The sequence below is a fragment of the Aspergillus affinis genome, assembly GCF_023601865.1.
Source record: "Aspergillus affinis strain CMG 70 chromosome Unknown NODE_1_length_919884_cov_86_970707, whole genome shotgun sequence".
In the NCBI taxonomy this organism is placed as follows: domain Eukaryota; kingdom Fungi; phylum Ascomycota; class Eurotiomycetes; order Eurotiales; family Aspergillaceae; genus Aspergillus; species Aspergillus affinis.
This window is the reverse complement of record NW_026515782.1, coordinates 561,592-583,820: the sequence shown is the minus strand read 5'-3', so window position 1 is coordinate 583,820 and position 22,229 is coordinate 561,592. Positions and strand designations below refer to the sequence as shown.

Sequence of the window (22,229 nt, the reverse complement as noted above, 5' to 3'; positions counted from 1 at the left end):
ACATTGTCCAATTTCTTCATCAGTAGTTGAAATCCTCATATACAACTGTTTCCCCAGTAAGCCAGTCCATCACCGAGCCTTTTAGAGCAGGACTGCCGCAGAAATACCACACGTCTGCCAATAAAAGGTCCAGGTCCGCAGCATGCATTCTGTGCCGCTCAACTTGCACTTCCGTCCCCTTGATTGCTTCCAATTGTTGGACCGCTTCTTCATCCTGGGGATCTGGCCCCGTCAGGAAAAGCTTCGTGGATTGGGGCAGTTGAGGAAATCGCTGGAATGTATCCACAACTAGCCCGATGTCATCGGTGTGCATGGACCAGAAGAGACGCAGACGACTGATATCAATACCCGGAAGCTGTGCAATGACGGGCGTTATCCCGATGCCGCCAGCGATAAAAGGGAAAATATCCTGCCCGCCTTGAGAGCTGATCGCAAAATCACCGCCAAACCCCTTCAAGGGAACTTCCATTCCAGCTCGTTCGCTGGTCTGGAAAAGATGGCGGGTGACGTTGCCGTGTCTGCGAGCTGTGATCTCGAATTCATCGGGCGGGAGGTATTTGCCAGGATACGACGATACCGTGAATGTTCTGACATAGTCGTCGTTTAGACTAGACGGGTCGTCATCTTGCATGTGATGATATCCCGTGCTCAGTTCTTCCTCGAAAGAGAATGTTGCGTATTGGCCCGGCGTCCATGGTCCCATTTGTTTAGGATCTGACATACGGAAGCGAAATCGGCCAATATTAGGGGTAATGATTTCTTTCCGCACCAGGGTGGCTGTGATAGATGGACCTTCGTCAATAGTCGGGATGGCCTTCTCGCTTGCCAGGTACCGCACGCTTGGGTTGTATGGAGATGGGTCCCCTGCGATGCCTCGAAACGCGAGGGTTCTCTCTACATATCGAGCAGCAGTGACGGTCACCCTCACGGCGAGATTGGATCTCGGCAGCACGGCGGCCGCATTCTTGCCGACCAGAATCTCTACTGTTCCGGTAGCAAAAAGCGCATTCCCCGTTTCGAAATCTGGAAAGACATATCCCGCGAGCGGAGTCACCTGGAGGTTGCCCAGGGTCTGATATAATCGATTGCCCGAATATTCAGGGTAAACAAAAACGGCTCCACTCGGCTCATTGGACACCACACGAACGAAACCAGGGGGGCCTCCGCGAATATTCGTATCCATGTCGACTGTTCCATTAGAAGAAGAGATGAAAAGCGTGTCAACTCGATCCAGGAAGCTAATAGCATCTGGTGGTAGTTGGGGAGAATCGGAAACCAATCTTGGATCCGGCAAAGCAGGCACGATATGCCTTATATTTATATATTTGGGGCAATTTCCTGCATTCGTAAGCATATGAAGGTTGTTTCGTGATAAGACAAGTACTAACCTAAACTCGCGTCAATATGGACTGCCATGTTCGCAATTCCTGTATGCTCTTCAGCGGCGTCGTCCCCGTCTACTGAGGCAATGGACCCGGAAATCTGCCTGCCGTGGAGCTTTCCCCGACGGCGAGATTCTAGGTCAATTACTAGGCCCGAGAGTAGCCTTTTGGTGGACTGATCTTTTGGCGAATCTTGCAACAGCACATCTACAAGAGGATCGTATTTGCCATCAACAGGGGTGTTGATCTGGACGTAGCCCTCAGCCGTGGGAGTTGCGAAGCCGACTTCGCCACCCCAGATGGTCGTCCAGGGTTTTCCCTCGCGGTCAACTGCACCAATGGCCATCAAAGGAAAGGTCTGAAGATACATATGTATCCTGGGGGTTAGGAAAGGGTTTGTGGGGTTGTCCGGTAGTGGGATATGGAGTAAGCTATGCATCTTCTTCTCGCCATCGTGCCAGGCCATAGGCCCCGTGATGATAGACGGCATGACGGATATCGGGTTGCGTCGGGGGTTCAAGCCAAAGGAAGCTAGGTCATTGCATTTTAGAGCGCAGGAAGTTCTCGTCTTCTGGGGGTATTTAATCCTTTAGAAACTCGACGTCGGTGCTAGATGGCATCATCTCTCTAGACCATTAGTCAAGGTCGGACAGTGCGGCGGGGTAGTTTATTTGTCAGGGTTCCAGACTCCAGCTTGGTCAGCAGGGCTGAACTCTGTGGCTGCTGAAAGGGCGTTGGTGTAGATGAAGTGCAAATGGGAGTTAGCAGTGTACTGGGGATCTCCATGGTTCTCGGTCTCATGCCGTCTTGGATGACAATCGAGGATGGCGTCAGGGATGGGAGTTGACTGTTTCAGATATATACACCGTTACCACCGTCATAGATTATGTTTGCAATGAAGAGCTTCATAGTGAGTGATTTAAGCCGCTATATAGGTCCTAACATTCCCCAGTTCAAGGCATTCCCGTATAGATTGAATTGAACATCGTCCTGCAGACGCATTTAGCAAGGCGGAGGCTCAGGGACCCTGGCGAGGATCGATACCTCAGGCCGCAGCAATATCCGTAGGGCGGGAGCTGCCCCAGGCACCCACATCAGGCAGTCAACCCGATCGGGCTGACACGGCACGTGCCAGGGCGACCGTCACGGGACTTGGAAAATGGCCTGACAATGCAGGCAACGTGTTTGGGGTGTTTGGATGCATTTCTCCTTTTTTTCTCGAGGTGTCGAGGTTGTACAATACTGTTGATGCAACAAAGCCTGAAGGAAGAGCGAGTCCTGCGGTCTCTAAGCGCAATCTGGTTTCCCCGACGCCTGTTGTCGGTCGTCGTCATCGTATTTAAGTACCCACTAGTTTGACTGGCTTCTTTCTTTAGCAACACCCGCAGTGGAGTCGAGATCGGCCGAAGGAGGCGCTGCACTGCGCACGATTTCACCCACGGCTAACCGTTGCTCTCGCTTTCCATTCTTTTGCAGTTCCTGTCTCTTCTCGACCTCTTCGCCCTCGTTTCTTTTCTACTCGGAGTTTCTTTTTCTTTTTAATTTTTCATCGCTTTTCTCACGCCCCCAGTCAAAGGAAACGCCCTGCATCATCATCTGACATCTGACAGCGCGGCGTTTCAGCGCAGATCTCCATTTGTTTACCTCGCATCGCTTTTCTCCACTTACGCCGACTGGAGTTAATCCCATCATTCCCACGACAGCATCATGCGAGCCAAATCTGTGAAGCCGTCGGCGTACCCTGCGCTGCCATTCCATGTCATTCGGGGTCTCAACTTGCTCTCTGCGTTCCTCGTCGCTATTATTCTGGCCGTGTTTACCTCCAACCTGTCCAAGAATAATTATAAGCTCCCGTGGGCTTTCTTAGTGGTAAGGCTGCCATTTTCACCACCTCCCCATGGGTCGACCATACAGCAACGAACAATCAAGCTAATTTCCATCTCTCGCTCCCATAGCTCCTCATCTCATCTGTCCTATCACTCCTCAACTTTGTCCTCACTACCATCACCCACTGCTGCTATGGCCTCTCTCCACTACTCTCCGCCACCACCAACTCCATCCTCTTCTTCCTATGGCTCATCTCCCTCGGCCTCATAAGCTACAGCATGTCGCACACCATCATGACCACCTGTAACGCCACCTTCTGGGGCACGTCGACGGGCATCAACGTCTGCCGGATCTACAAGGCCCTGTACGCCTTCACCGTCGTCGGCACGGCCACCCACCTCGCCGGTATCGCGCTCGACGTCATCGTCCGCAGACGCCAGAACCGTCTCGGCGCCTACGACCCCATGGCCTCCAGCACCGCCCTGAACGACTACAAGATGCACAACCGCGACAGCAGCATCATGTCCGGCGGCATGGCTCCCTACGGCCCCTACAACGACAACATCCACCCCGATGACGACCGTCACCCGGCCTTCCGCCACCAGCACCAGCCCTCCGACGACTTCTACAACGTCCCAGACCCCATGGTCTCCGGCGGTGCGGGTGGCCAACAACGCGTCCCGCCGCCCGTTTACGGCGCCAATTCCTCTTTGGAACAATACCATGCCGGCGACGCGCAGGACTATGCGGAGACGGCTCCCGCCCTGAGCCAGCGACGGGCTCCGCGTGTGCGCTTCAGTGCGTATGACGGATACGGTCACCCCCCGGAGCAGACGACGGGATATGACCCTGCTGCTTATCGGTAGATGTTTCTGTACAAGTGCTTTGTTTAAACTAGAAAGAACTGCAAACTACTGCAGCTTTTATGTGATAGGAGATCAGCTGGCTGGCTGGCTACCTCATCTCTATTATGTAACCATTCAGCCGGTCATGATCCTCCCCATTTCGATATGACGTGTTACGAACATTGACATCGCAAAAATGGAGGCCTAGCCCAGGGTCTCGTTTATTTGGACACTGATTTTCGTTTCTTTGCAGACGGCGTCATTCGGGTGTATGCGTTATTTCTTGTCTTTTCTCTTATTCTTCTTAACAAGTCCAGCGAGGGTCGTTTTGTATTCTATTTGCCTGTCTTGTGACCTTAATGCATATGAGACTCTAGATAGTGACAATATAGTATTATATGAACTGATATTTTTATCTTGGTACGTTCGTGGGGATTGAATTGACGTTATCCAACTGTCTAGGTGAGTAGCCAAATTGGTTGTGTAGAACGCGACCGAGAATTAATTTTGGTTGAAGGAATGTATATGGGGAGACGTAATCGTGAGTTCGATAGAGATAACTGCTAACAATGCATAGCCGTAGGATTATGAATGTAAGGTATAAGTACTAGGAGTAAAACGGAGTATTAGATTCCTCAGAGGGAAATGAACACGGGTGAGATGATATAATATGTATGCAACCAAAAAAAAAAAAAAAAAAAAAAACTTCAAAGACATTTATTCCAAGACTCTTCTACATGATAACCTCGTTGGCGACGTCCTGGATAATAGTATTGTTAGTTCTATTGTAATGAGGGAAGACAGAGAGGGGGAGAGAGGGAGACGTTACCCGCTTGAGTTCCTTATAAGGCAGACAGACACAGTTCTGAACACGCACTTCGTCGCCGACACCACACTCCTTGCCGAGAATGGTGATGCTCTGGACCTTGATTCCGTGCTTCACGATGCTGGTCGAGTGGGTTCCATTCGGGATCGGCGTGCCCTCGACACGCGCCCAGGCGCCCACCTTGCTGTTCCACCCGATGATGGAGTGCATCACGCAGGCATCGTGCTTAATCTCAGTGTCCTCCAACACGATTGAGTCCTTGACACGGGCGCCCGCGCCGACAACGACACGCGGTCCGATGGAGACGTTGGGGCCCAGCTTGGCGGTGGGGTCGACGCTGGCGGAGGGGTGGATGTACACGGGCGGCACGATGGTGGCGGAGGGAGGAGTGAGTTCGTCAGACTGCGCCTGGAAGGCCTTCTGCAGGTAGAGAGCGTTGGCAGGGACGGCGGAACCGGCGGTCTTGATCTGGCGCCAGAAGTCCTTGGTCTCGTGGACGAAGAAGCGGTTGCTGTCGGCCAGATCGGACAGGATGTCCTGCTCCAGACGCAGGACCTCGTTCTTCTCTTCATCTTCGGCGGCGATGAAGGACGTCTCCAGGTTTTCGGAGGAGGGGTAAGAGACGAGACGCGGGCGGGTGGTGCGACGCTTGATGGCACTGCGGATGGAGGGGAAGATGCATTCGGTGGCGAAGAGATACACGCCGCAGTTGATGAGGTTGGAGATGTGCGACTCGGGCTTCTCGACGTAGTGAAGCACCCGCTTGGTGTGCGAATCGGACACGATGCAGCCGAAGTTGGAGGCGGCGTCGTTGCTCACCCGGGTTCCCAGAATCACGGCCTCGGCGTCCTTCTCCTCGAACAGTTTCAGCATCTCGCTCAACGGGAAGGAGCAGCAGACGTCGGCGTTGAGCACGAAGATGCGCTCCGGCTTGCCCTTCAGGATGGCATCGCGGAAGTGGTAGAGACCGCCGGCGGTGCCCAGCGAGGTGTATTCGCGCAGGTACTGAATGCGGAACTGCGGAAATTCCTTGGCGGAGTCTTTGATGAAGTCGCGGAAGACCGACTCGTCGTAGTAGCCGACCAGGATTACTTCACGGATATCGGGGATCTTCGCAAGGGCCTTGAGACCATGGTGGATGATGGGATGCCCGGCGACTTCGAACAGAGGCTAGAATAACACGGGAGCCGTCGGTAGTCAGTGTGATTGCTGGGCGAAGATCATGGGCAGAATGGCGGGGCAGCGGAGGAAGAGGGAGAGCGACTCACCTTGGGCACGTCGAGAGAGAGGGGCCTAAAACGGGTTCCTCTGGACGGACCTCCGACCTAGAATGAAGCTTTCTGTTAGGAACAGGCAATTTCAAGCGCCAGGGACAGTCAGGGACACACCCACCAAGATGATGGCCTTGGTGGAGGCCACGTTGGTGTGTTCCCGCACTGGAACTTGAAGCATCGAGACGAGTGGAAGGAATTGAAGGAATTAAAGATAAGGATGTGGATGTCTGCAGGTATCGCAGAAGAGAAGACGGAGAGAAAGGAAATAGAAAGCGACCAGCAAGAAGAGAGGAGGAGGGGAGAGAGGGAGAGAGACAAGCAAGCAGCGCATCTCCACCAGCAAGGCCCGTTTAGCGTCATTTCCGGTCAGGAGAACCATGGGTTTCCATGGTTCACCGCTTGCTCCACTGGGACGATCGCTTCTATATTATCTTAAATTTATTTTCAAGATGGAAAATGGTCCTGGCGAAAATAAAAGAATATTTAATAAAAATCAAATCAAATCGAAGGAAATACACCAAGTCCCATTTGTCAGAAGTGACAGGTAGACTCTTGCAAGGATGAAGCATCGTCGTTTGTTCTTTCTGGTTGGTGCCGGAAGTCTGTCCTCGCCTCACCCATTTCACTGCACTTCTATACAGCTTCTTGTCGTCTCCTGGAATCCACTACATCGACCTTTCGTACTTCAGGTCTGCCCTTTTTTTCACCATGGCTGTAGAAGAAGGCTATAAATATCTCCTTCATTTGGCTCGCCCTTCCATCCACTTGGACATCCTTTCCTACCTGCTTCCCCTTCATTCACTTTCTAAAGGAGACTTCCTCTTGCTTGACTTTCTCTCTCTTTTACCAAGTTCTCTCTGTTCCCTCTCTCTTCCTACTCCTCTCCCTCTCACACTCGACTTCTCACCCACTTACTCTCTCTATCATTTCCTCACGTTATCCTCTATCTCTCGTCTACTAGCCCGTACCAGTCCCTTTCTTCTTACATCATGTCTCGCCACATCTCAAGCTTCTCTTCTCCTTCCTCTAGAGCTATGCCACTGCGTACTCACTCTCCTGAGTCAAAAGTCGCTATCAGCGAGTTGATCAATGCCAGTATGTAGCAGACTTTCTCACTTGATGGCTTTCCTCTAACTAGTCCTAGACGACCATCAAGGCACACCTTCCCCCACCATGTCTGATCATAGCAACGATGCCATCAACCTGATCAGTCAGGACATGAAATCTCTGGTCAAGAAGATCCAAGACCTTCGCCATATTGGAATCGAAGACAACAAGATTGCCCTACCCAAGATCTGTGTCATAGGTGATCAGAGCACCGGCAAGAGTTCTCTTATCGAGGGAATGTCTGAGATCAAGGTCCCTAGGAGTGCCGGCACTTGTACTCGTTGCCCTATGGAGATCAATCTTTCTCAAAATAACCGTGGCGAACCTTGGATCTGCCATGTGTATCTCTCACGCAAGTACATGTTTGACAGCTCCCACAAACTTGCGAGAATACCCAAGAAATGCAAGGGCCTTGGCCCTTGGATAGAGCAAGACCAGGAGGATGAGCTCTTCATCACACTGTATGAGAACGATGATGTCCAAGAGGCCATCAAGTGGGCTCAGATTGCCATCCTCAATCCTGGCCATGCTCCAAGTGACTACATGCCCGGCAGGAACGCAGATGCGACCATGGACTGTCAGGTGAAATTCTCTCCGAACGTGGTGCGGCTTGATATCTCTGCTCCTAATTTCCCCAATCTTTCGTTCTACGACCTCCCCGGCGTAATCAGTCAAGCCGAATTTGATGATGAGCGTTACTTGGTCGCCCTGGTCGAAAACCTTGTTCGGCAGTACATCTCCCAGGAGAACTGCATAGTCCTGCAGACATTGCCCATGACCGATGATGCCACCAATTCCAGCGCAGGACGAATCATGAGGGATGTGCGCGGAGCTATAGAGAGAACCTTGGGTGTCTTGACAAAGCCCGACCGAGTACAGACCTGTGAATCTTACAATCAATGGATAGAGATTCTGGAAGGGGACAAATTCTCGCTGGGACATGGGTACTTCGTCGTTCAGAACAACCCCGATCCTTCGGTGCCACATGCCCAAGCCCGCGAGGAAGAGGCCGCTTTTTTCTCATCAAGCCCGTGGTCCACAGAGCTTGCGCCGTACAGAGATCGGTTCGGTACTCGAAACCTCCAAACCGCGCTGTCTTCGCTCCTCCTCAAGCAGATCCAGAGATGTCTGCCGGGAGTCATCGACCAAATAAATGCGAAAGCAGAACGAATCGACGCCGAGCTCAAAACGCTTCCTGACCCTCCCAGCAACAACGTGCAGTATATCTTGTGCCGGAATATCAACCAGTTCAAAGAAATGATCACCGCACATCTTGATGGGGGCTCGTCAGAGTATCCTCTCCAGAAGCTGTGGGGCCACATGGCTTTAGATTTTCAGCGGGCTTTGATCAAGACCCGACCAACCGTTTCGTTGCGATCCAAATCTGATGAGCAATTGCTATCGCCCTTAATCGAGCGCGACGGAGATTCCGATTGCGAGATGACCGGGGTACAAACTGGTATGAAACGAAAGGCCCCTCCTAGCGACGCCCCCGCGCGCAGTGCACCTGTTACTCCCCGCGACAGAAGCGTAGAGCGTCCCTCAGGCTATTATTTCCCTGAGTTTGAGAAGTTCGAAAAGCCTGCACTGGTATTCAGTTGGGAGCAAATCCGCGACATCAACGAGGAATCCTACCGTGCCGGAATTCCCGACCAGGCGGACCCAAAGGCCATTGAGATCATGCGACAGCTGAGTGTGGCCCATTGGAGAGGACCTATGGATACGTTTATCCAAGCCACTCATAACCTTGTCAAAGAGATGATTACGGCGCAGCTGGGAAAGGTCTTTCATCAATACTTCCAGACTGGCCTGTACAAAGAGCTCAGACATATCATTGATGCCTTTCTCAAAGAGCTCAAGGAGGAGCACGAGCGCCATGCGGAGGAGAATTACAATATAGAGTACAACAAACCTTTCACCATGGCGACGGTGACTCTGGACAGAGCAATCAAGAGTGCGTTTGAAGAGATCAGTCGTCGTCGTTGGGACTTTCGCACTGGCTTTTATTTGAGCAAGCGGAATGTCGCACCCGACCATCCGCGGCGAGAGGTAGAGAGAAAAAAGCTGACGGCAGCGGAACTTGGACCCGATATGTTTGAGCAAGAGTTGAAGATGATGGCGGTATGTTTGGTCTACCTACGTTGCGAGGAAAAGGGCTAACCGATTGATTCTAGTCCACCAGGGGATATTACGATATCGCCAGCTCCCGATTCCTCGATTTCACCTGCCAGAGTGTCCATTCCAAATTGTTTTCCAAGTGCAGAGAAGAGCTTGTTCCCACCATCGAGGAGAGGCTAGGTATTCAGGACGAAAATGGTAAGTTGGCACAGCCCGCTTCCTGCCATGGTCTGCTAACCCGCAATCTTTTCTAGCGATGGAGCGTTGCATGGAGCTCATGGTCGAACACCCTGATCGCCAGCGCCGCCGCTATCATCTACAGAAAGAAAGAGAAAAGATTACTCGGGCACAGCAGTCGCTTGAGACTGCCCAAAAAGATGAGTCCGCTGATGAATTCGGCAGCCGTGTGAAGACGGAGCCTGTCAACGGATGGATGAATCGTGCTTCGTTTGTTTAGGTGAGATGGATCAGTATGTTGAGGTCTTTTGTGTGTTTTGTTGCAGACTGTCTGGATGTCTTTGGAAGTACGGGTTGAATTGGATGATTGGAAGATTGAAGCTGTCGAGACTGGAGAGAGAAGACCAGAGGAAGAGGACTGGCGGGGTAGAGAAACCCCACATCGCTGCCCTGAGCCCTAAGCCCTATTCTTCCCCAAACGGTCATGACATTACCTACTGGGAATGGTCCCGCTACGAGTATTGGCATTGCAGAGACGAGTCTGATAGAAAAGAATGATAGGATAAGATCCCCGGGATACTCCCTGCAACTTGATTCTCATATATTCCACCCCCGTAGGATTCAGTCGTACCAAGTCGTGAGTCATGGCGTGGGGACGGGCCAATGATGCGCTGCCCGCCGTGACTCCCGCCCAAAATTCTTGGGCTTTATTTCTGCCCCTCCGCCTCTCCCACCAATTCTCTCCTCCTCTTCCCCTCCATCTTCCCACTGGATATCATCAACCATGACGGAACCCAACGCTGTCAAGGAAGCCGAGGCCTCCATGGCCAACCTTCTCCTCGACGAAGTCACCGGCGAGAAGGTCTCCAAGACCGAGCTCAAGCGCCGTCAGAAGCAGCGCGAGAAGGATGCTAAGAAGAAGGAGAAGGAAGCTTCCGCTCCCCCCAAGGCCGAGAAGAAGGCTTCTGCTGAGGAGGAGGAGGCCAACCTGACCCCTAACGTATGTTTTCAAAGCTCCGTCGTTTTATTGTTCTTTCTTTCTTTCACGGTTCTGTGACTGCGGATGCTAATGGTTGATCGCTGTCTAGCAATACTTCGAAATCCGCAGCAAGCGCGTCAACAAGCTGCGCGAGAACAAGCAGCCCGACCCCTACCCCCACAAGTTCCACGTCAAGGACGATCTGCGCCAGTTCCTCAAGGACTACGAGGGTCTGGCCAAGGGTGAACAGAAGCCTGATGTCCCCGTTAGCATTGCCGGCCGTATCTACACCAAGCGTGCCTCGGGCACCAAGTTGATCTTCTACGATATCCGTGCCGAGGGTGTTAAGGTGCAGGTTGTCTGCCAGGCCCAGCACACCACCGGAGACATTTCTTTCGAGGATCAGCACGAGAACCTGCGACGAGGTGACATTGTCGGTATCACCGGTTTCCCCGGTCGCAGTGCCCCCAAGAACCGTCCCGATGGAGAGCTTTCCATCTTCGCCCGGGAGGTTGTGCTCCTGGCTCCCTGCTTGCACGCCATCCCCTCCGAGCACTTCGGTCTCCAGGACAAGGAGCAGCGTTTCCGCCAGCGCTACCTGGATCTGATCATGAACGACCGATCCCGCAGCGTCTTCGTCACCCGCTCCAAGATCGTCACCTACATCCGCAACTACTTCGACACCCGTGATTTCATTGAGGTCGAAACCCCCATGATGAACGCCATCGCCGGTGGTGCCACCGCCAAGCCCTTCGTCACACACCACAACGAGCACGACATGAACCTATTCATGCGTGTGGCCCCCGAGCTGTACCTCAAGATGCTCATCGTCGGTGGTCTGGAGCGTGTGTACGAGATGGGACGTCAGTTCCGTAACGAGGGCATTGACCTGACCCACAACCCCGAATTCACGACCTGCGAGATGTACTGGGCCTACGCCGATGTTTACGACGTCATGAACCTGACGGAAGAGCTGGTCTCTGGTCTCGTGAAGCACGTTACCGGTGGCTACGAGACGACGTTCCACACGCAGACCGGCGAGGAGTACCACGTCAACTGGAAGGCCCCCTGGCGGCGCGTGGAGATGATCCCGGCCCTCGAGGAGGCCACCGGCGAGAAGTTCCCGCCCGGTGACCAGCTGCACACCGCCGAGTCCGGCGAGTTCCTGAAGCGCGTCCTCAAGAAGACTGGCGTCGAGTGCTCGCCGCCCATGACCAACTCCCGTATGCTTGACAAGCTGGTGGGTGAGTTCATCGAGGAGACCTGCGTCAACCCCACTTTCATCACCGGCCACCCCCAGATGATGTCGCCTTTGGCCAAGTACCACCGCCAGCACGCCGGTCTCTGCGAGCGTTTCGAGGCCTTCGTCTGCAAGAAGGAGATTGTCAACGCCTACACCGAGTTGAACGACCCCTTCGACCAGCGTCTGCGATTCGAGGAGCAGGCCCGCCAGAAGGATCAGGGTGACGACGAGGCCCAGATCATCGACGAGAACTTCTGCACCAGTTTGGAATACGGCCTGCCCCCCACCGGTGGTTGGGGTATGGGTATCGACCGTCTGGTCATGTTCCTGACGGACAACTACAGCATCAAGGAGGTCCTTGCTTTCCCCTTCATGAAGGAGGACAAGACGGCGCAGGATACCAAGAGCGCTGCTGAGGTCGCTGGCGTTGAGCCTCAGCCCGAGGAGGGAATTCGTAAGTTTTCACCCACATTTATTTATCAAACATGACCAAACAGCGGCTAATCTTTTCTTCCACAGCCCACAAATAAATTTACTTTATGAATCAAGACGGCATTGCACATGGGATGATCGTATCTGGTTGATGACTTTTGGTTCTGCATGTTTTAAAAATTTACCAATGAAGGGATGCACTACGAACGAAAAAAGAGCATAATTATGAAGAGACGGTTTTATTGTGTAGTATGTGTGCACCAGTTGTTGTTGTTTCTACAGCAAGACAAGACGAGAAATAAAAAGTAGACATTCAATTCAGGACCGAATTGGAAGAGTAAGGTAGCACGGCTTGTTCTTGATAGCATCCATCTGTCGGATTCTGGTAGATACCTGAATGACCGACCGCCTTTGCATTCTATCCCCTCTATGCTAGGATACTCATTTAACGAGGCAATGAAACCAGAACTAAAGGGGTCGACTTCTCTTTATTTTAGGTACCAGAACACAACAAACGAATCATATAATTAAGTTACCTATCCTTCTGGATCAACCTCTGAACTTTCCTTGTGCCAAACCAGAATCCATCAACAAATAATATCTAGTATGCTTGGTGTTGGGAGACCAACGGAGAAAGGTATCTTTCCTCTTTTCCTCTCATTCTTTCTCTTCGTGTCTCTTAGTGAGTCTATCTAGATAAGTAGCCAAAAGATGTAAATCAAAGCACTCTACACAAGGGTCTGAATATGGCGTGGAAATGTTGCCATGATAATGTCTCAGTGTTATCTACGAATGCGCGCATTTCTTTCTTGAAAAAGAGTGGATCTGCGAAGGGAATTATTGCATAGGTCTATTGACTTCCTGTAGTATCAACAATGAGATTCTCACGGTGTCTAAGACTAAATACGTAGTGCCTCTTTCAACCCTGAATGAGAACAACAGAGACTGCGTGCACATGTCTCAGTAAGCGATATCGTTATCGATGTCAACGTCCTTTGTATTCTTGCACCACCAACAAGTAGCAAGGAGAAGGAGATCAATTTGCATGCCTACCTGCTTCATATTAATAACTTTCCAACACAAGTCACAAGATCATGAGTCATTTCTAAAGAAAGGAAGGTCACGAATCTACAGCGATCAGCAAAGAGACACCTAGTAAATGAAATGAGAGATCAACCCCATGAACGCATAGCACAACAATCGAACAACCTTCGCTGCCCAGGTCACTATGCCGCGTTCTTATCTAGCACTGGTACATAGACGCGAAGCAGAACATCTCATGCCGTGATGCGACCTTACTGTACAGACCTCACCAGGAACCATCTCAATCTTTGGACCTTAGATGCCTGGAACCCTCCGATACCGCGAAGATCAGTCTGGCTTATCTTTAATAATGCCATATCATATTTCTATTCACCTCTTCTAGTCGTGAGATTCACGGTGAGGTGTTCTCTGCGTGAAGTCTTGAATGACGGCGTAAAGGCGCGGGATCTTCTTCATTGCCTCTCGCCCTCTTCTTCTTCCTCACCTTCTCATTCCTTGTTTTCTTCTTCTTCTTCTTCTTCTTCTTGATTCCTGATCACGTCGTTCATCTTGTTGTGATCTTCACCTTTCTTCCTTCTTTATCTTCATTGTTGCATCTCGATATCCTTTTCTTTTGTTGCATGACATTGTTCCTGTCGCTTCCTTCGCTGTGTTTGGCTCTGACCTTCAAGAAGAACACCTACGACCGGCTGACTCTTTGAGTGACGCCCGGTTCTGATTCCTTCCTGTCGTATACAAACACGTCAAAGATTCTTCTGTTCGATCTGAGTTGACTGTGTCGCCCTCTCTTACATATCTCCCCTTCTGTCTCTGCCTGCCGTTTCCTCTGTTTCCAAGAAGGGATCATCCCGACAAGATGTCCCCCAAGAACGACAACACCGAATCCCCTCAGGAGGATCTGCCGACTGATGAAGCCTCCAGAAGACCCAGATATGTGCCTTATCCTCGTATGGCAGATCTGTTCTCCAGCGAGAGGGGCCTGTACCACGCCGTGCCTGCTCAGACAACCAGTTTGGTAAGTTCTCATCTGCTACCATACCCCATGCGAGAGATGCAGTTGTCGTCTCTCTTCCACCATCCCTTTAGAGCTAACAAGGCCAGCAGGAGAGTGCCAAAGTCGACATCCACACTCTTCCATTCAGAAGTGCACCCACCAGAGATGAAATACCAGTCATCATGGAACCACCCGTAAACACCGTGCCATCATACACTCGCGAATGCACTCCAGCCTTCAGCTTTACCTCTCGTGAGACCCTGCCCTCCTTGTCGCCTCGCACTCCTCCCGCTACTGCTCCCTTTGGTAGCCCAGAACCCAGCAGCGGACCGCCTCCGTACTGGCAACATATCGGTGAGCCCACCATGTTTTGCACTCCTATACGCGAGCTGAGCAGCCGCACCGGAGCGGGCCATCGTTCCACAGTGCCTCTGCCCTCCGTTCGAGACCTATTCAGCGCGGGTGCGTCCGAGAACGAGAGGAACGTGCTCCCTCCGATCTATATGAGCCCCAGCGTCTACTGTCATATGAGAGATGCTGACCCTGCGTCTGCCGTGGAATCCGAAATAGGCCCCCGCTTTCAGTCTGAGTGTAGGTCTAGGTCTAGGTCTGAGTCCCCGTCCCCTGAGTCTGGCAGAGGTCGTGCTCCGGAGACGATCCTTTCTGAGTCTGAGCGTGAGAAAACCCCCGAGGAGTTCGCGATCCCGGCACTTCCAGGTCCATCGCGTGCTGCTATCCGCCCGCAGCAGAAGGCCTCAGAGCTGTTGGGGCCGCAGGAGCAGGTTCCTGGTCCGTCGGCTGAGTTGACCGAATTCGTCGCCGTCGATGCGCACACAGCGAAATGCGATCTCTGCAACAAACGCAATGTCCAGGGAATGACTCGGTGCGTCGAATGTGGATGGCAGACGTGCAATGCGTGCACCGTCAAGAACAACAACTTCCGCAGTCACCGTGCCGGCGCTGTGATCCATGTCGGTCCGGTCGACAAGAAGAAGTTGCCAACTGCCGCGAGCGTCAAGAAGGGAAAACAAGCGGCGAAAAGAAAGCGAGAGGACCCCGACTACGTGCCGGAATCGGAAAGAGCAAGCAAGAAGAAGCGCGCGACTAAGTCTCAGGTTCGAATGACCGGCAGTACCTCCAACCCCTCTTCCTCCACCTCCTCCTCCTTCTCTTCCCCCGACGGAAGTCCTAACACAGCGGCTTTTGCAGGTCTAGGCGAAGATAAAACCATCATAAATGCAGCGCAGGCTTTATATGCGATGAGCAGGGAGGCTTTTGAGATGGAGATATGGGCTATGACAAGTAGGTTCCGCAAGCGATGGCAGTATCTATTGTGGGTCGAAGACGAAGACGGCGGGGATGACGAAACGGAGCCGTTGAGCATGGAAAATCTGGACGATCCAGGACCAAGCAGGCCCCTGGCAAGATACAAGCCAAGACTGCGTCGTAAAGTTCTTGAGATGGCGCGGGGTGAGCGCGAAGTTTACCTTCGAAGCCAGAGAATGGGGCAGGTCAATGCGGATGCTCTGGACTTGCACGAGAAAGGCAGGAGTGAATGTGAAAAGGACCTGGAGAGGTTCAATACCAGAGCTCAACTTTACGCCCGCAAACAATCCGGCCGTTGATCGCGTGATCTCCCTTGACCTTATGTTTCCTCTTTTCTTCTTGATTTCGTTGAATTTTTCTTTTTTCTTTTCTTTTTTTTTTGGCCTTCATGATGTTTTCCCCTTTTGTTGTTTTGACTTCCCCGTCTGTTTATTCCATTAATGTTTATTCCCCAGCATGTTTGTTCCTGTTGTTGTTCACTTCGAAAAATCCCAAATCCATGCCTCACAATGCCCACCTTGACTGGAGGTTACTTTTTTATTTCATGGACAGTGTTTTCTCAGTTTATTCTCCCTATGCGTGTTTTTCTCTTTACCTCGCACCCATCCTGTGGCGATGGTGTTGGCCTTGTTTTGTACATGGCGAATTGACGAATGGCTTACTCTCACTGAGACGTGTCGTTCATCCTCGACTGTCTGCAACCGGTACATTTCTGTGATTAAATTGAAAATGTTTCCTGTCGGTGAGATAGGTTAACTTACATATTAAAGACTGGCTCAATTGATCGATTCTTGCAAAATTTCTGTCAAGACAATCAGTAACACGAAGTGAAAATTACCTAGTGTATGTCAGCAAGGGATCAAAGCACAGATAGAATAGAATAGAAACGTATGACGGAAGATAGTCTATCAATATATAGCTCTATGAGGCAATACATGTCGATATATTGTACAATGTAGAAGTAGAGATTCCTATAACATACACCGGTCTTTCCAGTCATTTATAATCATAACACAGCGACGGAACAGACCCAACACCAAATTTCACTTCCACAGCTCACCAAACCCTTTTATACCCGACCAGGTCCATGCGCAGCCGCATTCGACAGGGTCTGACCACGAGCCTTGACCGCCATTTGAAGCAACTTAGCCGTCCGGGAGGGATGCCAGACGCGGCTTCCCAGGACAAGGACCCAGGTAAGGAGGAACAAGCTACCAGCTTGGTGGGCCGAAGCGAGAGGCGTAGGGACGAGGTAGAGCAGAGTCGAAATGCCGAGGCCAACCTGCATGAAAGCGAAACCGACGACGCCGTGGACGCCCTTCCTGGCAGCGGGAGGGAGAAGACGCTTCATGGCGGGGGTCTTGGAGTAGGCCCACAGAGCCATGATACTAGTGAATGTGGTCATGGCGAGGATCCGGTGGTCGAGCTGCACGAGAGAGGGGTTCTCGAGCATGTTCCGCCACCAGAGGTCCGATTTATCCTCGAGACGCGAATATCGCTGGTCGAAGAGTTCCGATTTGGGAGGTGCCAGGCCATTGCCCATGAAGGGGAATTCGTTGTAGATCAGACCGGCATCGAGACCGGCAACCAGGGCACCGGAGATGACGGTCGTGAAGACGAGAAGGGCGAGTCCGGCAACCGAGCGACGGAAGACCTTCAGTTTCGGGTCACGGAGCGAGTCGAGCAGCTTGGTACCGGCCTCGGGGTCGGCGAGAAGACGATGAGACCGCAGGATGGCAAGACCGTTCCACAGCATAGCGACGTAGCAAACAAAGGCAGCTCCCAGATGCGCCGTCAGACGGTACTGGCTCACTCGGGGGTGACTGCCAGGTGCGAAGAGGTCGTCCTTCAAGCCAGATTTAACCATCCACCATCCGAGGAACCCTTGGAATCCGATCAAGCCGGCAATTCCAGCCAGACGCAACGCGATAGGCTTGCTGACCTTTTTCCGAGCGATGAAGTAAACGGCGGGGAGCACAAACGAGAGACCGACGAACCGGCCCCATAGACGATGAATCCATTCCATGTAGTAGATCGATTTGAATTCCGAGAGGGTCATATGCGGGTTCAAGAGCTGAAATTCGGGGGAGTCGCGGTACTTTGCAAATTCCGATTCCCAGTCGTCTGCGTTCATGGGGGGGAGGGATCCGGTGACGGGGCGCCATTCTGTGATACTCAAGCTGTTATCGATCGCGAGTGAGTGTTCGTTCACGGTAGGTCAATTGCCGCGGAGAAGCCAGACGTACCCTGATTCCGTTAATCTCGTCAATCCACCAAACACCACGATACCGAAGACACTGGCCGCGCTGCCCAGCAGCCAGTAAGCCACGGACTTGTGGCTCACATCAGGAAATCGGGACCTAGACTTCGGAGTTCCGGTCTCAATTGCGCTCGCAGCTGCGGACCCGGAGGCGGATCTCTTCCACGTCGAGGGGAAAGCCTTCTTCGCCCTCGCATATACAGCGGCCGAGTTCACGTTGTTGGTGTTCTGGGTGAAGGAGAAAGCTCCGAACTGCCTGCGAAAGGCGGCGGGTTTGGCGGCATAATTCGGACTTTGTGTTAGGCATTGACGACAGGTGAAGAACTCCCTTGAAAATCGGGGAGCGAAGCTCCGGAAGAAGGGCACGGAGCCGCCCAGAGAGGCCATGATGCCGGTCAACACGCGAGGTGAATGGATGTCTCTGAGGGAGCAATACGGAGGAGCAGGAAAGGGAAAGGAGGAGGAATTCGTCGTTGCATGAGCGGTTCGGAAGGCCGAGACCTCCGAGGCGGAGCCAATGAGGGTGGCCTGATTTGATGCCTGCAGCGACGGTGGACGCGAGGAAATTGCACTCGCATGAGGCCCAGAAGGACACAGGGGAACTGGTGATGCCCTCAGTCCTCTCTCGTGTCAGTCACGGTCATTTCACGTGCTGGCAGGACCTCAAGTCCCCTTCGGGGAGCCCGTCAAGAGGATGCCTGAGGCAGTCCTAAGCAAAAGGATAGCTTCCTATCTAGGACTAGCGCCATCCGCGGAGATCCTCGGGCAATAAAGGCGATCACCAGCGCAACCATCACAACACTTCCACTCGTCGCAATTCCCCCTCGACCCTTCCGCTCCCTGCCCCACGGAACTATGTCCTATGCCGTGGAGACCAAGAAGCGCAAATTCCACCGAGTGCTGGAGTCATTGACGAAATCCTCCAACCCCGAGCCTCCGTCCAAACCGGCTCCCCAAACACCACCCCGGGAATCCACCACCTCCGCGGACCTGTCAGCAAAAAAAGCCCGGTTGACCGGCGGCCAGAATGGAACAGATCTCGCATCGGCACGGAAAACGATCTTGACGGTGGACCGACCTGGTTCTCGCGATTCGAACCCCCCCCGACCGACGTTTGTGCCCTGGGATCGCGAGCGGTTCCTCGAGCGGCTGGCGACGTTTCGGCGCGTGGATCGCTGGTCCCCGAAACCGCCGGCAATCAGCGAGGTGGAGTGGGCGAAACGAGGTTGGATCTGCTCCGATGTGTCCAGAGTGACCTGTGTGGGAGGATGCGGGGGCTCGGTTGTTGTCAAGCTGCCGGACGAGCTGGACGAGTTGGATGGATATGATGGTGAAAAAGTGGAAGAGAGGAGGGAAGTTCGTAAGTCACGGCTCATTTTTACGCGCCATGGATATCCAGAAGAGCGAGACTAATCAGATTCAAGGCGACCGACTCGTCAACGAGTATGTTGATCTCGTCGTTCAAGGACATGGCGAAACCTGCCCGTGGCGGAACAAGGGTTGCGATGGTTCGTTTTCATCCAGCGAATGTGCCTATAATCCTCCTGCTAACCAAAAAATAGCTACCATCCATCGCCTGCCCTTAGCAAACCCCGATACCGCCATATCCAACCTTCGCACCCGCTACTCACATCTCAGCAAAATGGCCACGCAGCTACCGGAATACGAAGTCCTGCAGACCCCCGAATCGTACAAATTAGAGGAAATCAGCAAGACACTATCAACTGCAGGCTTCAGCGACTCCGAAACAAACGCAGAGCCCACAGAGCCACAGACCCCCCGCAAACAAACCGCAGGTGCCGAAAGTCCTAAAAAGACCGAAGACTCAACCCAGAAGGAACCGACCATCAACCGCACGGCGTTTGTCCTGGCCTCGTTCGGCTGGGACAGCGTCTCCGATGGAGCAGCTGGACTGGCCGAATGCAGCGCATGCTTCCGACGATTGGGACTGTGGATGTACAAACCGAAACAAAACGGCGATAGCGCCATCTACGACGCCTTGGACGCGGCTAACGAACACATGGAATACTGTCCCTGGATTAACGGAAGAGCACAAAGCGGTACAGGCAAGACCTCGCAGAAATCAGACGAGTTGCACAGCGGATGGCAGATCTTGGTGCAAGCGCTGAAGGTGAAGCATCGTCGTCGGGTCCGCTCCATTGCTTCCGTGGCTAGTTTTGCGGTCTCGGAATCGCCCTCGACGGATGATCCCGTGGTCGATGACGCCAATGTCGAAGCTAAGAAGGTATCGGATCGGGAATGGTGGACTAAACTTCGGAAAATGAGGCAGGTCTTGAATGTCAAGTCGCCGAAGAGGAAGTCGACTACAGAATGATCAGGTGAATGGGATTGTTTTTGAGCTTGGTTTTAATGATGGCAGCGAGGCGTTTAGGGCATTGTCTTGCGTGTTCTTTTCTCGTTTTCAAGTCTAGGACTTCTTATCACCTACGTTTACATATAATGGTAGAATATTTACATATATTATACTATACATCTTTCTCACGGTATTATCCGCTAGCAGTGAACCTAGGAGAGCAGAAGACAACCGTGAACTAAAATCAGATGCCATATAATCGTATGATCCCATTAAGTGCTCTTACTGGTCCCAATGCTAACTATCTCATACCCAATCAGATCAAAAGAAATGCCACCAACATTGCACTACTCGCCCTTCTGCAGGGGATCTAGCAGTCGACCGAGAAGCAGCGTACGCTCTAGGCCATAGAGCATCCAGAAAAGTGCCAACAGAAACCCAAACACAAGAAACCACTGGAAATCAGACAAGCTAGCTCTCCGAATACTGTACTTTTCCCATCCCGGCCCCGATCTTTCCGGTACGGGGAGGAATTCAATCACGTCCGCATCTGCCAGGACTTTTGAAGTCATATCCGCTAGCACATCTTTCATATATGGGATATAATACCGACCGATGAGGGAATTCAGAAATCCATCACGTCCATGAACTCGGACAACATGCCATGATACGTTGTAGACTCTCTTCACCCGATGATACCGCTTCTCCTTGTACCTTTGAAGGGTGCGCCCGATGTCAATGTCCGACGGCGGGCCGGGTGGTGTGGAATGAACGAGCTGTTGGAGAACGGAGGCTAGGCATGCGGCATCCTCAATAGCCATATTTGCTCCTTGTCCGGCATTGATTGTCATCTATATCGTAGCGGTTGATATTAGCCGAGTATAAAGAGAGAGATAAAATGCCTTAGAGTACGGCAAGTGTTAGTCAAGCCGGCTAGTCACCTTATGGATACTGTCACCGATTAGCACCATTCGATCATAATGCCATGTCTCAAAGAAGGCCTCTTCAAGAAAGGTCATTGAAAAGGCCTCTCGGTTTTGCCAGACATCTCGAACGCAAACACCGTTCCGGATATGCACGGTCCCAATCCGGCTGCAGAATTCCGCTGCATCGTCTCTTGAAAGCCGGGCCATATCTGCGTAGGGATACTTTCGATCAAGCTTTTTGACAAAGAACCAGAACAATCGACCGTTCTTGCCGTGGATTGTGGCAATGGTGAGTCCGTCAAAGAAGGCGTTGACTTGCTCCCCGGCGTGAAGGCCAGGAATTGGGGATGACATGCCGAAAACACATACGAACTCTGCTGTCATACCTAAAGTTTTGTTAGTCAAGAATGATCGAGGGTCTCTGACATATGAACGTGGACAGACTTGACTTCTCTTTTGCTGTTATCAGTCCAGGCTCTTGCTCTGCTAGCTTCCAAATCTCCGAGCGGACTCGACTGTGGACTCCATCGGCGCCCACAATCAGGTCTCCCCTATAGACTGACCCGTCGTCTGTTAGCACGCAAGGGCCATCCTTCAGACGGCGGATCTCTGTGACCCTTTTGCCGGTAAGTATTCTGGAACTATCGGGATATGTTTTGTACAGAATCTCTAGGAGCTTTTGACGAGAGAGAAAAGAGATGGGGTAACCGAATCTATATTAAGGAAATAGTCAACATTACATTTGGAGGTGGCCAGCCCAAACATTGGCTGATTGTTCGGCAGATTGTAACACACCTTTTTGTTAAGTCATTGGGATAGCTGGTGTTGTAGTAAAAGCCATCGGGGTAAGTCGCATGGACAAGTCCCACAGGCTCAATCAACCGCTCTACATCTTCATAGATTCCGAGCTGCTGAAGGACCCGCGCTCCGTTGGGAAAGATGGCGACAGACGCTCCTAACTGCGGAGCAATATTTTGCCCCTTTTCGAGCACAATGTGGTCGATATTGGCCCGTTGTAAACAATGTGCCAAAGTTAAACCTGCAATCGACCCGCCGACAATGACAACTTGAAACTTGGGTTGATTCATGGCTCCGAGATGCTTGGAAAGACTATGGTATGGATTATATGAAGCTTGTGTCCTAACATTTGGTAAA

At 52.1% G+C, this 22,229-nt stretch overlaps 9 protein-coding genes across 9 annotated transcripts; 5 read left to right on the top strand and 4 right to left on the bottom strand.

Annotated features, from left to right (window-relative positions):
- Positions 1–19: 19 nt before the first annotated feature.
- On the bottom strand, positions 20–1,872 carry KD926_004115 (putative oxidoreductase, FAD-binding; the record flags this gene model as incomplete). The annotated part of the gene is made up of 2 exons (XM_053096540.1): positions 20–1,338; positions 1,389–1,872. The coding sequence occupies 2 exons, from the start codon at positions 1,870–1,872 to the stop codon at positions 20–22; spliced, it is 1,803 nt and encodes a 600-aa protein (XP_052961258.1).
- A 1,217-nt stretch (positions 1,873–3,089) lies between these two features.
- On the top strand, positions 3,090–4,075 carry KD926_004114 (uncharacterized protein; the record flags this gene model as incomplete). The annotated part of the gene is made up of 2 exons (XM_053096529.1): positions 3,090–3,251; positions 3,338–4,075. The coding sequence occupies 2 exons, from the start codon at positions 3,090–3,092 to the stop codon at positions 4,073–4,075; spliced, it is 900 nt and encodes a 299-aa protein (XP_052961257.1).
- Positions 4,076–4,787: 712 nt separating this feature from the next.
- KD926_004113 (mannose-1-phosphate guanylyltransferase) lies at positions 4,788–6,332 on the bottom strand (the record flags this gene model as incomplete). Its single annotated transcript, XM_053096518.1, has 4 exons — positions 4,788–4,814; positions 4,884–6,050; positions 6,149–6,205; positions 6,273–6,332. The coding sequence occupies 4 exons, from the start codon at positions 6,330–6,332 to the stop codon at positions 4,788–4,790; spliced, it is 1,311 nt and encodes a 436-aa protein (XP_052961256.1).
- Positions 6,333–7,188: 856 nt separating this feature from the next.
- On the top strand, positions 7,189–9,836 carry KD926_004112 (putative dynamin GTPase; the record flags this gene model as incomplete). Its single annotated transcript, XM_053096507.1, has 4 exons — positions 7,189–7,249; positions 7,299–9,382; positions 9,436–9,577; positions 9,634–9,836. The coding sequence occupies 4 exons, from the start codon at positions 7,189–7,191 to the stop codon at positions 9,834–9,836; spliced, it is 2,490 nt and encodes an 829-aa protein (XP_052961255.1).
- A 504-nt stretch (positions 9,837–10,340) lies between these two features.
- On the top strand, positions 10,341–12,308 carry KD926_004111 (lysine--tRNA ligase KRS1; the record flags this gene model as incomplete). Its single annotated transcript, XM_053096496.1, has 3 exons — positions 10,341–10,556; positions 10,645–12,232; positions 12,298–12,308. 3 exons carry the CDS (start codon positions 10,341–10,343, stop codon positions 12,306–12,308), a joined length of 1,815 nt encoding a protein of 604 aa, XP_052961254.1.
- A 1,802-nt stretch (positions 12,309–14,110) lies between these two features.
- On the top strand, positions 14,111–15,873 carry KD926_004110 (uncharacterized protein; the record flags this gene model as incomplete). Its single annotated transcript, XM_053096485.1, has 2 exons — positions 14,111–14,269; positions 14,359–15,873. The coding sequence occupies 2 exons, from the start codon at positions 14,111–14,113 to the stop codon at positions 15,871–15,873; spliced, it is 1,674 nt and encodes a 557-aa protein (XP_052961253.1).
- A 770-nt stretch (positions 15,874–16,643) lies between these two features.
- Positions 16,644–18,221, bottom strand: cox15 (cytochrome c oxidase assembly protein cox15; the record flags this gene model as incomplete). The annotated part of the gene is made up of 2 exons (XM_053096474.1): positions 16,644–17,754; positions 17,821–18,221. 2 exons carry the CDS (start codon positions 18,219–18,221, stop codon positions 16,644–16,646), a joined length of 1,512 nt encoding a protein of 503 aa, XP_052961252.1.
- Positions 18,222–18,370: 149 nt separating this feature from the next.
- Positions 18,371–20,169, top strand: KD926_004108 (uncharacterized protein; the record flags this gene model as incomplete). The annotated part of the gene is made up of 4 exons (XM_053096463.1): positions 18,371–18,519; positions 18,572–19,194; positions 19,259–19,342; positions 19,397–20,169. The coding sequence occupies 4 exons, from the start codon at positions 18,371–18,373 to the stop codon at positions 20,167–20,169; spliced, it is 1,629 nt and encodes a 542-aa protein (XP_052961251.1).
- Positions 20,170–20,495: 326 nt separating this feature from the next.
- Positions 20,496–22,162, bottom strand: KD926_004107 (FAD-dependent oxidoreductase; the record flags this gene model as incomplete). Its single annotated transcript, XM_053096451.1, has 4 exons — positions 20,496–20,999; positions 21,090–21,460; positions 21,519–21,787; positions 21,870–22,162. 4 exons carry the CDS (start codon positions 22,160–22,162, stop codon positions 20,496–20,498), a joined length of 1,437 nt encoding a protein of 478 aa, XP_052961250.1.
- Between the last annotated feature and the right edge of the window lie 67 nt (positions 22,163–22,229).